This window comes from Poecilia reticulata, chromosome 2, assembly GCF_904066995.2.
Source record: "Poecilia reticulata chromosome 2, P_reticulata-male-v2, whole genome shotgun sequence".
NCBI classification, from domain to species: Eukaryota; Metazoa; Chordata; class Actinopteri; order Cyprinodontiformes; family Poeciliidae; genus Poecilia; species Poecilia reticulata.
Genome location: NC_088831.1, coordinates 3,379,274 through 3,393,740, shown reverse-complemented (window position 1 = coordinate 3,393,740; position 14,467 = coordinate 3,379,274). Strand labels below are relative to the sequence as shown.

The 14,467-nt window shown below is 40.7% G+C and overlaps 1 protein-coding gene across 3 annotated transcripts in view; it reads right to left on the bottom strand.

Moving 5' to 3' along the window:
- Nucleotides 1–14,467, bottom strand: part of LOC103476823 (receptor tyrosine-protein kinase erbB-4) — a 282,377-nt gene that overhangs the window by 15,373 nt on the left and 252,537 nt on the right. For 2 of the 3 annotated variants that reach the window (XM_081614884.1, XM_081614885.1), the window contains exons 21-23: nucleotides 7,618–7,779; nucleotides 1,301–1,376; nucleotides 1,025–1,171 (exon numbers count right to left, since the gene is read on the bottom strand). In XM_081614884.1, coding sequence (XP_081471010.1) covers nucleotides 1,025–1,171; nucleotides 1,301–1,376; nucleotides 7,618–7,779 — 385 coding nt within the window. The remainder of the gene's footprint in view (nucleotides 1–1,024; nucleotides 1,172–1,300; nucleotides 1,377–7,617; nucleotides 7,780–14,467) is intronic. The other variant, XM_081614889.1, reaches the window with a different exon arrangement.

Genomic DNA, 14,467 nt, shown 5'->3' with positions numbered 1-14,467 from the left:
CACCAACAAAGAACCGGACTGGAGTCTCTGGTGAGGCCGGCCTGTCCGTCACAGAGTTAAACCAGCATCGCATCATCCTGGCGCCTCGCTGGGAGGCAGCAGCTCGTCAATGACTTCTCAGCAGATGAATATTAAAGTTTTTTATTAAAGTCCAACTGATCTGTAACGACTTCAGCAAAGGAGCGTTTGGTGGAAGAAAAAGAAAAAAAAAGCATTAATCCATTTAGTTCTATTTCTGGTCTGCAGGACGGATTAAATCATTTTGATTGGCTGATTACTAGTTTAATAATTTCTAATGGGTTCATGTGACATCTTCCCCCAAAACCTTTGATGCATTTTTATTGTTTTGAATGTTGCTGAGCATCCATCCACCCAGGGTATTTAGGTTGTTTTTTATTTGTCCACAGACTTTGTGTGAAATGTGGAACCATCCATTAGAAGGTGAGTAACGTCGCAGTCTCTGATTTTCTCCTCTGTCAACTTTTAACGTTAACAGCGAAGCTAAAAGGATGCAAAAATAACACGTAAGTAAGCTCATTTTTTTAGAGTTGTGCCGTTTGCAAAAATGTCCTTGCAAACATTTCACTTAAAGACTCTGATAACAGCAGATATATTAGTCCTAAAAGAACAAAAATTCTGATAGAACCCTGTTGAAGACCTTTGCTGGGAGTCGGAACTAAATAAATAAACTTCTCTGAGCTCACTGGATTCTGCTGATCTTCTAGGAGCTTCTTCTTCTATTCTCTGTCTACGTAGTTGCCTGGCAACATCATCAAAGTAGCTTCTACTCTGGCCATGGATCCAGCATGTAATCCCAGTCACTCCTGCATTACTCCAGATGTAATGTTTTAATTAGTGGCCTTTAGAGGTGCTGACACCAGCCGCGTATTAACCAGCAGCTCTGTGGTCTCAGTTATTTTTTTTCTGTTTCCAGGCTAAAAGCAGCAACAAAACTCTCCGCCTTGCCTCACAAAGAGCACATATTTCATCATGGGTGTTTACTGGAGCATGTGCATCTGCTCACATTTCACCATGACCATGTAGACGTCGATGGTGCATATGGGAGGCTGCGGCAGTCGCTCGCCCTTCTCCAGGATGTCTGGGATTTCCCGCGTGGGGATGCCGTCGTACGGTTTGCCACCGAATGTCATCAACTCCCAGATGGTCACTCCTTTCACCGCAACATGTCGACAAAAACAAGAACAAGAGGAAGAGAGGAGACGAGAGGTGAGACGGACAGTAAGGTGTGCAGACGGACGAAGGAAGCAGGACTTTGGGTCAGTTAGCGTTTAGCACCCACCGTAGCTCCACACGTCACTCTGATGGGTGAACTTCCTGTAGTGGATGCACTCCAGAGCCATCCACTTGATGGGCATCTGAGGAGACACACAGAGACTGATGGGAATATCATCTCAACACTGGTGGGATTAGATTAGTATTATTAATCTAGTTAATTCCAGGTGATAAAATACAAAACATTTTCAATTCAAAACCCTTTTTACTACTAAATGAATAAATATACAAATGAGCTCAACAATAAACATATTTATACATTTTAACCTGTTCTTCAGGTTCTTCTACCATCAGATTGGAGCCCAGTTTTATTCTAGGCAAAACTTCTTTAGAAATGTGGACATTAGCATTAGCTGCTACATGTTTAGCTTCGAGATGCTATTTTAAGCTCCACTCTCTTCACTGATAGGCTAACACCTTATAGTACAACTTGAACACAACAATGGTCTTTTCCAGTATCCAATCAGATCCTTTAGAAGTGGAAATGAACCACGAATGAGCTGAGAGAAGAGAGGGTTGCTCATCTGTTATTGTTAGTGGATGTAGCCGGTGTGTCAGATTTACGGGTGTATCAGAAACATGATCTGTTCGGAAACTTTGTATGTAAAACAAAAATGTGGTCAACCTTGTTAAAAAATTATAAGTGTTATTTATTAGAAATTACTGTGCTAAAGTCTTGTGCCTAGATTTTAAACCTGAAATGTGGCTAAATTTCCATGTTAATCAACAAGAAGCCTGTCTGTTCCGAGCTTTTTGTTGTGTTTTATTTAGTTTTTTCTTTGCTCAATAATACTTGTATTAACATAAATAGTGAACCACACTCCTTAATAATAATTCATTCCTCTTGTATGGCATCATATTCATACCAAAAGTCAATAGGAGCACAATTATCATTTACCAGTAAAGTGCTACTCTCTACAGCAGGTACAAAACCCAACACATACACACACACACACACGCACACACACACACACACGCACACACACACACACCTACACACACACCCCCCCACACACACACACATGCACACACGCACACACACACACACACGCACACACACACACACAGGCATCAGTTGCATTTTGTGGATTTACTCCTGCATGTTTGTGTGAAACATTTGGCGAAATGTAGAAAAAAAGGAAGGAAGCATTCGTCTGAATATGAATGGCCACTTTTCTGCTATCCCTGTATTGAGCCAACTCAGCTGAGTCTGCGTTTTATGAATTTATCACAGACACCTGCATGTTTTATGGCTACAGGAGGTTATGCATTTATATATTCCCAATTCACCTGAACGTTTCCAGTGGATTGGTGAGAAGTGTTGCTCACGGATCTCCTAACGGTCACCTTTCCTAACAGCAACATGATTCCCAAACTGACGGGAGGCCAATTACTCTCCCCGTTTCCACGTGAACACACACACGCGACGACCTCCTTGCCCGGCACACACACTCACTCACTCTCTTTAGGGAAATGAAGAAGAAAGGAGGAAATGACAAGCTTCAGGTTGCACCTCCACTTCCTGTTGATGGATCTCCCGTGTCGCATCTATTTTTACCGAGAACATGCAGATGTGCTGACAACAGCTCTCATTTATCAAGGCATCAGTGGAAACCAACATGGAGTCAATCACTCAGATGGCTGCTTGCGACTCGCCCGGGTTATGAAATCATTTTTTTCCTTCTTCTTCTTCTCCTCCGCCCCCCCCCCCCTCCGTCAGCGATAACAGTCTGGACTCGACGTGCGGCGGCGAACCTTTCGGGCCTCCAGCTGAATAGATGTTGCAATGAAAAGCCAATTTAATAACAGGAGTTGATCAGAACAATTTGCATAGCGGGTCTGGAGCGGCGGGGGGTAGGGAGGCTCCTGATTGATGCGGTCCACAAACAAAACAAACCGGTTCCGTTGTTTGCTTGGACAAAGAGCCTCAAAATTCTATAAAACAAACTTTTTCAGACATTTTCCCATCAGAGAACGGATACGTTTTTACTTATTTCATTTGTTCCCCTTACATATTGTTCAAAATGGATATGAATTCTATAGATCCCTTGTCATTTGTTAATACAGATTTTTTTTCAGGACCTACATGAGGGATAATCTCTGCATCCTTCCAGAATCACAACACTGACACTTCAAGACAAAATCTACCCAATTGTTCATATTAGCAGCCGCAGCTCTTTTGAACCTTCTCCCGGGTTCATGAGTGTGTTTGTTTTTGACCATTGTTCAAGAAGCGCATTTATTTGCAAGGTCAGACACTAGTGTTGGACGCCAGGGCCTAGGGTGATCTCTGCTCTAATTCATCCCGTGACCCTCGCTTTCTGTGCCAGAACAAACTGAGGCAAACTCTGGTGTGAATACTGACCAGCCTCAGTCCAAACCAAAACATACACGTCTCTTTGGACCTCATGAGCCACTGTAGCTGGGCATCATGGTTCTTCTTCTGTAAACTTGTGTGCAGTCTTGTCAAACTGTTAGACCAGTGTGACGTTACGATGAAGACCTTCTGCTGAGTCTCGGTCAGATTTCTACAGAATCAGGTTTAACTGAAAAACATTAAAAAAGCAAACTCAAACCAGTTTAATACTTTATAAAATTCTGGATATGAAATAGAAAACCTTACAAATTTTGCCATTCTGCTCATTCCTTTCAGGTGGCTAACTATCACAATTAATTTCCACCAAGATAGAGGCAACACGCAGCTCCGCGGTTCGGCCGTTCCTGTTAACAATTTTCCGTTTCCGTGCCGCTGAGCAGGCAGAAAATAGCTATTTGATTGCTGGTTATAAACGCTGCCCGTTAAGAGACGTGGAAAGTAATTTCAGCACTGTTGCATGAGGATGTCGGTGAAAATCACGGCTCTGTGCTCGCGAGGTTGTCTGGGAGAAGACACCTCAGAACAGCTGAATCTTGCCGGGTCATTTGTTGTATTGACATTTAAAATGAGTGTTTACAGGGCGGGACAGAGGCGACAGAGACCTGCTAACCTACTGCTGCGCATCTGAAAACAGCTCTCCTCTGTTCCTGGGTGTGAAAATGAACTGAAGTGTTAGAGGCAGGCTAAGAAAATGTTTTTCTTTTATTTCAAGAATGATGGTTTCATGATGATACAAGCATAAAGACATGACATTTCGAGAATAAAGTTATAATATTATAAGCACAGCGTAAAAAAAAGAAAGAAAGAAAGAGAAAAAGTTGTAATAATAGCAGAAAAAAGTCTAAATAAAATCAAAATCAATTTAGAATATTGCCAGAATAAGGTTTTACATTGGGACTTTGAAGTAATATATATGAGAATATCACAACCCCCCCAAAAAACAAGTTAAATCATTAATGCTGAGGATCTTGTGAAGTTATACTTTGGTATCAGTTTTACAAGTAAAAAAATAATGTTTTAACACATCAGCATCAAATTATTACCAGTAGGAGGATTTTTAAATGATTGAGTTTATTTCGAAGACAGAGCTAGACTGACAGAGCTCGACGGAATCTTTGTTCTCATTAAAACAACTTTTTTCTTATAGTTTTATGACTTTCTTCTGATAATGTCATGTTTTCATTCTACTACTGACTTGATTGTCATGATATTATGATTTTATTCAGAAATAAATCTCTTAATCTGGTCCTGACACTGTGCTGTACAGCAATGACCCCTTTTGTGCAGCTAAAACGTCTCTTAAGGTGCTACAAACTCATTGCTGAGTCATTTAAAGTCAGCAAATCTGCAAAGAAAGACATTTCTAGTAGATTCTGGAGTTTTTACAGGAACGGATGACCTCCAGACAGACTGTACATTGGTCAAAGAAAATAAACAGATGGCTCCATGACAGACTCTACAGTTAGCATCTTAAATGTTAACAATGACAGTTGGGTTATCTGCAGATCTGATGTTGTTACAACCTACAAGCTGCCGATTTATGAGGTATTACCTTGAGTCTGTATGGCCATATTGATGCTGCAATATGTACATATGTACAAGGAACTGTTGGCCAGTGATGATGTATCCGCTTAGGAAGACTAATCACCAGGGGTGAAAGTGAGGGGGTACGGCAGGGTACTACGTACCCCTAAAAGATTTAGCGGGGGTACGCAGTACCTGCAAGAGAGGGGAGCGGCTGTCTGCTGTAAAACATGAATGGGTTCACTGTGCAGCACTGAGTTCACCCACTAATCAGCCATGACTGATTAGTTTTTCAAGAACAATCTAAAACACGACTTAATCAGTTAATGAATACCTTTTTTCTCATTTCATATTGTTTCTGAACTGTTCGTGCTTTACTTGAGCTGCGATACGTCGATCGCGGAAGGTTTTGAGTCGATCTCGGCATCAGGTGACAAACTGAACGTCGCCAAGACGCTGAGACCAGCACATCCTCTGACTCCTTAATTAAAACGTTCGTAACTTTATGAAAGAACAACAACAACAAAAAAAAACATCTACAAAACATGTTCTTAATGAGCCAACGAATAATCTCAGTGATTATTGTTTCAACAAGGTGTTGCGAAATTCTGTGCGTTTTGGTTCCATTACCAAAATAACTAGCAGAGCAGGAGTTTAAAATTAACTAATCAACCACCGCTGTGTTCAGGGAGGCTTATTAATGATCGCAAAATAAATATCAAACCTGCAAACCTAATATCGTAACGGACTGAATGTTTTTAACATAATCTCGGGTCGGCTTGTGGTGCGCAGGACGTTGCCATGGCAACGGGTGTGCTTAAATGACAGAGAGAGATGGAAAGTAAAAAGGTGCGAGTGGTTTAGAGTTGGTCACCTGTTCGGGCTGTTTTACCTTTTTTACTTTTGCATTGACGCATCACAGCCGCTGTAGTTTCTGAACGTTCAATAAACAACAAACTTGGACTAATTATCTCGTTCTTTGTGAGTATACGTCATTTACAACAAACATAAAACACGGTAAATATGTTTCATTAAGTATTTAACAAACAAATGGCTTCTTCCGCGATAATTATGTGAAATTTAATTAATTGTCTAATATAAAAAATAGTTTGGTGCTGTCGGGCTCAGAGTCTGAGAGGCTTTTCCTTTATCAAACAATTTTGTTTTTTGCCTCTTATTTAGTGGACATATTGATGTTGATGAGACTTTCTTCAAAATAATAAACTTTTTAAACTTTTATAATTCCATCCATCCATCCATCCATCCATCCATCCATCCATCCATCCATCCATCCATCCATCCATCCATCCATCCATCCATCCATCCATCCATCCATCCATCCATCCATCCATCCATTTTCTTGCACCCTTGTCCCTCAGTGGGGTCGGGAGGGGTTGCTGGTGCCCATCTCCAGCTAACGTTTCGGGCGAGAGGCGGGGTCACCCTGGACAGGTTGCCAGTCTGTCGCAGGGCAACTTTTATAACTCCACTGTTGAAAATGATGAAAATTAGGCTCTAACATTCACAAATGACATTGAAATAAAATTCAGTCCAACATCTGGTTTGAGGTGATTCCTCTGGAACCTGTTGGAGGAAAAATAACCCAACTTTAGAAGATGAGCTTTAACCTAACAGAGCTCTGTGGTTCCTCCTATCAGTATGAGAGTCAGGGTGAGGAGGCGCCATGTTAGGAAGAGAAGTGGAAGCTGCAGGATCTTCAGAACAAACAGGTCATGATGCTAGGCTACTGATTATCCCTCTGTCTGGACACAGGATCAATAGAACCAGTTTAAAAGCTAAAATGAACGGTTATATGCCAGACATGGAAAACTGGGATGCACTCCATGCCATGATGTTCAGAATTTATGTCTCATGGCATCTCAAGGTGTCAACATTGCAGCCAGTGGGCTTAAGGAAAAAACAGCTCCATTTTGTTGCAATTCAAGAGCTAACCAGTTTATACACACACACACACACACACACACACACACATATATATATATACACTGCTCAAAAAAATAAAGGGAACACTTTAACATTTAAGTGAACACTGAAGTGTTCCCTTTATTTTTTTTTAGCAGAATATATATATATATATATATATATATATATATATATATATATATATATATATATATATATATATATATATATATATAATTTTTTTTTTTGTCATAGTACCCCCAAGAATTTAAAACTACTTTCACCCCTGCTAATCGCCATCGTAGGGGAATGTTGTACCCACTATCTTATTTAAATATCTAAAGTTCTGGAGAAAGTTAAAGAATCTGATGTGTTTACACGTGACCCATGATGTTCCTCTGCTCTTTCCTTCCCTGGTTACTGGCTGACCAATACGTCTAACTAGGTCAGCCGTTTGAAGCACTTGACACACACCAAAACGTTCTCAAGCTTCCACTTACACCAACCTTGCCCCCGTCCGCGTTGTACTCCTTCTCGTCTGCGTCCAGGAGCCGGGCCAAGCCGAAGTCGGTGATCTTGATGTGATTGGGGGACTTGACGAGCACGTTCCGAGCCGCCAGGTCTCTGTGGACTAACCGCCTTTCCTCCAGGTACATCATTCCCTGAGAGGCGGGGAGAGACAGACAGAGAGACGATGAGGAATCCTATCGTGGAGCCATTTATCTTTTTAAATCTCAAGCCTAAGACCGCTGAAGCATTAAATGTCAGCACTAACATAAAATTATTGTCATAACTGTCATCAGCATTAACTTCACACCCATGCAGACATTTAGATTTGATGTATAATCGCTATAATACCTCATGTGCATGACTCTAAGCAGTTCAGAAGTGTCAGAAAGTTTATTCTCAAACCCGCAAACCACAAATGGAAAGTTCTGTGAGCCTTTTCAATCCCCAAACAAGTCATAGGATTGTGGAGAGTGAAACATGTTTGCATTGTTTTCTTTAAATACCAGAGAAGGTTGGCGGTGCAGCGTGGGTTTGTTTAGATGAGCTTTTATGGATAATATCTAACATTTTTCCTATAACCATACTATAGCTCAAATACTTCATAAACAGACTAAAAATTCAGGCTTCACCTGCAGGTAAACTTGCACCTGTATTTTGGCACATTTGCCCAACAAAAATGAAGATGTGAGGAAATTTCCTGCTGTTTGATTCTCAGTACTGGACTCCTTATAATTACTTGCTCTTGTAATCACAAATGATCCAATCTTGCCTGAATCTCCATCGACCCAGACACTCTTGGGAGTGTGACACTTAAGCGGTGTTAAAGCAGAGCAATCAGCGGCACCGCCCCAACCTGGAGCGGCGGCTTGCCCCCACATCCTCCACCGGGACGCCGCTGTTTACCTCCCTAGGAGGCTGGAAATTAATTGGCTCCTTGAGCTGTTGTACATTCCCCTGCAGTCGGTGCGACGGCCTCACCTCATTGCCCCGTCACTTTAAGTCGAAGTGTATTAATGGGCTGTGTGGCCCATTGATTCCTAATTTCTCTCGACATCGACATCGGAGATAAATATTGCGTGGCACGCTCGTCTTTGGGCTTATTGTAATCAGCATTGTTATTGATCGCCTGAGAAGCAATCTATTTTAAACACACTTCCAGCCAGGCGGGGGTGTTGCCTGCAGCCCTGTCATAGCACATTGTGTCCTGGATCGGGGAATTCAGCCCAACAGCGAAGAGGAAGTGATCCAACTTGGTGGATAAAAGAGAGAACCATGCAAACAGACTGACAGATAGATATATTGCACATATGCCTTGGGAAAATGTCTTGCTCTTCAGCGATGGTGGTCTCTTGGATGTCCCTGTCATGTCGTGTGTATGTGTGTGTATGTGTGTGTGTCACTCCCAGCAAGGCCGGAGGATGATGGATGAGGGCTCAGCTAGCGGTGAGTCAGACGTCGGCGCTATCGATTTATCCTCACATTCGTCTGCGAGGAAAGGGGAGGCAGAGAGGGGCGGCGACCGCGGTGAGAGTCGGCTTGGCTCGAGCGCCTCGACACAACAACAACACACACATACACATGGTTACAGTTCCCCCAACACACACACACACACAAACACCTAAATGTTTCAAATGTCCGATGATTCTCTGGTGCCAGCCGAGGAGTGGGCCTTGGTGTAAATTTTTCATTGTCTGCCTCGCTTCTCACCAAGGTGTTTTCATTGATCTACCAGCAAAGTGGCGTCCACTTGTTTAACATCCAGCTTAATACACTCCAATTGGCCCGGCCTTGCCTACTTTGTTTGTCTCCCAGAGCAGCAGACACCGGAGTATATCATCATCTCAGAAAAACATCTCTGACGGGCGCTTTTGTTCTTCAGCGGCAGAACCTTCAGCTGAATACAGGATCAGTTCCATGGAAGCGAATAGATTGGTCTGTCATAAGGCCATCAAGTCTATTTAGCACATACAAAGACTGCTAGACAAAGATTTATTTATTTCTTCTGAAGGTTTTGCTGGTTTTATCTTTCATACATGTGTCTCTCATCCGTAGGTTAGGCGTCCTAGTGGTAGATTCGGTGCTCTGCATGTCCAGGGTTCCATTCCTGATGGAAGGCCTATAGCAGCATGACTCTCTCCGCCAAGGTTAAAAACATGCCAACCATTAGTAAGTCCACAGAAATGGTACAGTCCGTTCAAACTGTTCAGTTTCCAGGCATAAAACCAAATGTAAAACAGATTCCAGAAATGTTCAAGAGACTTTGGGAAGGAAAATCAACCCTTATGTTTTCCAGTTTAAGTCATCCAGCTTTTGATTTGATGTGAAGTCAAAGACTTTAGAAGATGGTCGTGGGAATTACCTCTAAAACAACAGATCCCGATGTATTTTGACACTAATGCATTATTGTGAGCTTATTGCAAATTTTCTGCATAAATGGTCAAAAACATTGTGTTTAAGTGATGCTAACTTCCACCTGCAGGTGGCAGTGTTTCTTATTTCTACTCCACTGCTGCTTCAGCCTTACAATAAGTCACATTTATCTTCATGCAAACGTACGAATTTTGCTAAATTACTTGCAAATATTTCTAAAGTACAGGGTGCTGTGGTGGCGCAGGGGCAAAGCAACCCTGTGTTGTGCTTTGCCCCTGTACGTGTATTGAGACCTTGGTCCTCGTGGTGGTCGGTTGCAGGTTTGATTCCCGGCCTGGTGACATTTGCCGCATGTCTTCCCCCTCTCTCATTGCCCTCTTTCCTGCCCTCTTTCCTGTCAAACTACTTTCAAATAAAGGCCACTAGAGCCAACAAAACCTTTAAAAAAAAAAATAAAATATATATATATATATATATATATATATATATATATATATATATATATATTTTTTTTTTTTGTTTTTCTAAGGTACAAGGATCCCAAATCCACAACAATACATTTCTGGAATAGCTATCTCAAAACTCTGCCTTTTACCAGTAGTCACCAGTAAACTAGCCTATCTGACTCACCAGTGTTGGAAAACATACAAAAAAAATAAAATAAAATAAAAACATGGCATTCATGCCCATTACAAGTGCATGTAAGCTTCCTATCACTACTGTAGCTTGTAGGGAAACTCTACATTCTCTGTACTGTAATTTAATCTAAATGTATATTGGTCACTGTGCAGACTATTGCTTTCACTGTGATTTACAAGTGAACAGCAGAAGCATTATAGCTTCAGCATAGTAAGAAAGGCCGCTGTAAGCATTAAAAGCTAAATCTATTTAAAGGAAACAATGTGAGTGGAACAAGAGTAGAAGTGCAGAGTCAGAGCAAAGAGAGTTCAGGCAGGAAACGCTCTTGTCAGAGACGAGTCTTTGGAAGGTTTTTAATGCACCAAGGAAGAGAATATGTTATAATGCTGTAAATTAGCTTCGTTTGGAGTCAAACTGAGTGGTCACCTGTGATGTGAGGGTTGAACATGTCACTGTAATTTAAAACCATGATGGTATACAGTAGTAAGGCAATTTATTTGGCAGTGCAGACCAAATTAAAAGTATCGGTGTGGGGCAGAAAAGCATATTTCAAAGGTCATGATGTGATCATGTGCAGAAGAAGAACAAACATCTAAGTCTCCCAAAACATTTAGAAAAGTTCAGTTCAATGTGCTTTTTGGTGTTTTGAAACTATGATGATATAAACAGGATTGTCCTTCTGTCAAACATTTGTGAACCTGAATAAAGAAACAAACATACATAACTTTGGTGTTTAATGTAGCATTTTTATGAACCGCAAAAACAATTTTGAGTTTAAAATTGTTACATGATGGTAGAAGTCCACCTTTTTACAGCTTAAAGATGGTAAGAAATTGACTGCAAATAAACTTTTGACTAAATCTAACATTTACAAATATGAACTTTTTGACAATGAGGGACCCCAACACAGAATCCTGTGGTACGCCATACTTAATAACTCTGCTGTAGCAGGATTAAGCATAACATGTAGATATCTAAATGGACCTGTTGCACCAATAATGGCATGTTAGTGGCTCTGATAGAGGATGCTCCACTCAACTGCGACAAATGAATCCAATAATTTAGAATTAGATAAATCTATGTTAAAATTGTTTTCAATAAGCAAGATTATGTTTGCTTATTGTGCAACAAATTTTATGTCAGAATAAGAAAAATAAGCTTTGAACACTGTTGAGGTCAGCACAGGGACATCTTTGAGAGCCACGTTTTGCAGAAGAGCAGCAAGGTTAACGAGAAACCAGACCGAATGTCTCCAAACAGCACAGAATCGATGATTCAGCCTCTGCTGGCATGAAGGGCTAATCTACTAGCTTACAAAAAAAGATTTTTCTTCTATCCAGAATTTTCTAGACTTTTGTAAAAAAATTGGAGTGGCAGTCAGAAAACTGGCCTGCAGAGAAACCAAAAGTTTTCAACTGATTCCATTTACATTCAGGCAAGCTCTTCACCCCCAAAATTCACTCCAGGAAACAACCCAAAGAAAGACTATTGAATCAATAAAACAAATTACCACCGGGTCACCTTTTCTGGTGGATGCTCAATAGCCCAAAAGTGCTACATTTTGTAAATAAAAACTTTTTATGTACTTGAAAACACTTTTTAAGTGTTTTTCCAGACAATTTAAAGTCATGCAAGTTAATTTTGTGTCCTTTAATATCCAGATCTTCTGGTTTTACCGTTTTAGCAGTTTGAACAGAACTTTATTCCACACTGAAAAAACAACATTATATTGCTAAACTATTGGATCATTACCTTCACATGTACACAGACTCTTTATCCGTCGGGTTTATTATGATGCTGGAAAACACAAACACTGAACCGCAAATAGGCGGCGGTCATCCACTGAAAAATCCTAAAATCTCTGGTTCATTTGGATGAATTTAAAAATAAAGCAGTTAAAAGTTAAAAAAAAGCACAAAAACTTTAGTTTTGAATTAAAGAAAAAAAAATTGCCCGCAAACTATTTTCGGTTCAAAGCTAATCCCAGGAGTAGAGCCAGCTGAAATATTCAGGTGCTCCAGTGTCATTTGATCTCTCTGCTTTGTCCAATAAAATTCCAATGTAAGCTTAGAAAGTGAACCGCTCTGGGGTTTAGAATGAACGCTTAGCCTAGCATTGCTTCAGCCATGCTCTTCTTTTACTTTTACATTACTAAATGTTTACTTAAAAGTATGGCTGGGGTTCATATCTTTATTTTCACATTAAAAACCACAAAATTATCTGCATGAATGAGAGATTTTCATTTAATGAAAATGTCTCATTCATGCATATGCATATTTTCTTATGCATTTAAGAAAATATGCACAATGGGTTGATGAGGTCTGAGGATCTATCACAAGTGTGGAGTTCCAGCAAATAGAGAAAAAAGGATGAATGTTTAGGATTTTTTACTGATATCAATAATATGGACTCGTATCATGAATACCACATGATTTTTAAATGTAATACCAGCTTTTAAAGCGGTTTGGTGTAGAATATTCACCAGTTATCCGCCATAAAAAGAAGGGAAAGTTAAGTTGGGGAGTTTACAGCGGTTTATTCAGGCGTCTCGTCTCGTCTGTTCTAAATGACTGAACCGACATTTATGGCAATAAAACTGACATCAGTTCAAACTGAGCTGCTTTTTGCTTCTAGCTACATTTGAAGCACAGAAATAATTAGACCAATTTGGCCACTTTATTACATGAAAGCTGCCTGTGTCAAGTAAAAAATGACAATAAAAATGCAATTAGCATGACAAAATAACATCAATTCGCAACAAAAGTTTGATCAACTCTAATTAGATTTCAGATGGATTCTGGATTCTTACAGCTGTCTCGTTTTCTGAGCAACAAGACACCTGTTCATTCTATTTATGCATATTAGAGTTTATTACTATATTCTACTGCCTACATTTGTTTCGTGTTGGAGGGGTTTTAAATTGTCACCCTCCTTCATAGATCTATGCAGACCCAAAAACTGGATAACAATCTAGTTTTCCAACAATCTAGTTTTCCACACAGTCTTTCACCTTAGCAAGTTATTAAGGTCTTCCAAAGGACAAGGTAAAGCGACTTGCTTGCTTCCTTCTGTCTGGCGGGAAAGAAAAGACGAGTGGAAATGTTGAAGTCCTCAGTTAAGTGGGAATGCAGGAGGATGAAACCAGGCGTGAAAAAGGCGTTAAGTAGCGTGGAGGAGCTACGGGGAGCACATAAAGCAGAGGATGGAGGAACGGCCATACACTGATCTCAAGTCACACATTTATGGATGATACACAAACCTTTAAAAGGTCCTTTCTCTTCTGTAGTATTTACACAGGGATAAAGATTTTGGTAAAACACAAGCCTGAAGTCCAATCTTATGGGTCCTCACCCATCAACACCCATAGATCTTTTAAACCAACACAGTTCGGAGCCTGTTCCGGTTCCTCAATTGGTCTTTTGCTAGAACTGTGACGTTGATGACGCAATCTGGTGGAAACGGGCGATGTTTGAAGGCACCCAAACCAAATCAGTACAAGAACGAGAGTTCTTTGTGTGGAAACATGCTTTGGGAGTAACTTCAGTGTCTGACAGGTTCTCTTCCCTCAGTGTCGCAACACAGTGGAACTGAGTGAGAATGAAGAACTGAGATTCAATGCAGAACATGACTTCAGATCACCTTTACAGCCTATCAATGGGTTGGGTCCAGTTGGAACCTTCACCAAGTTGGTCAAAAGTGGAACACCACCGATCAGCAGTTCATTAACGATGGCAGACAGAAGTCCTTGTAATGTTTGGCACTCAATGCCACATTGGCTGGTTGGTGTGGTCTGAAGAGGGTAACTGGAACTTTCCCAAAGTCATTGTCACA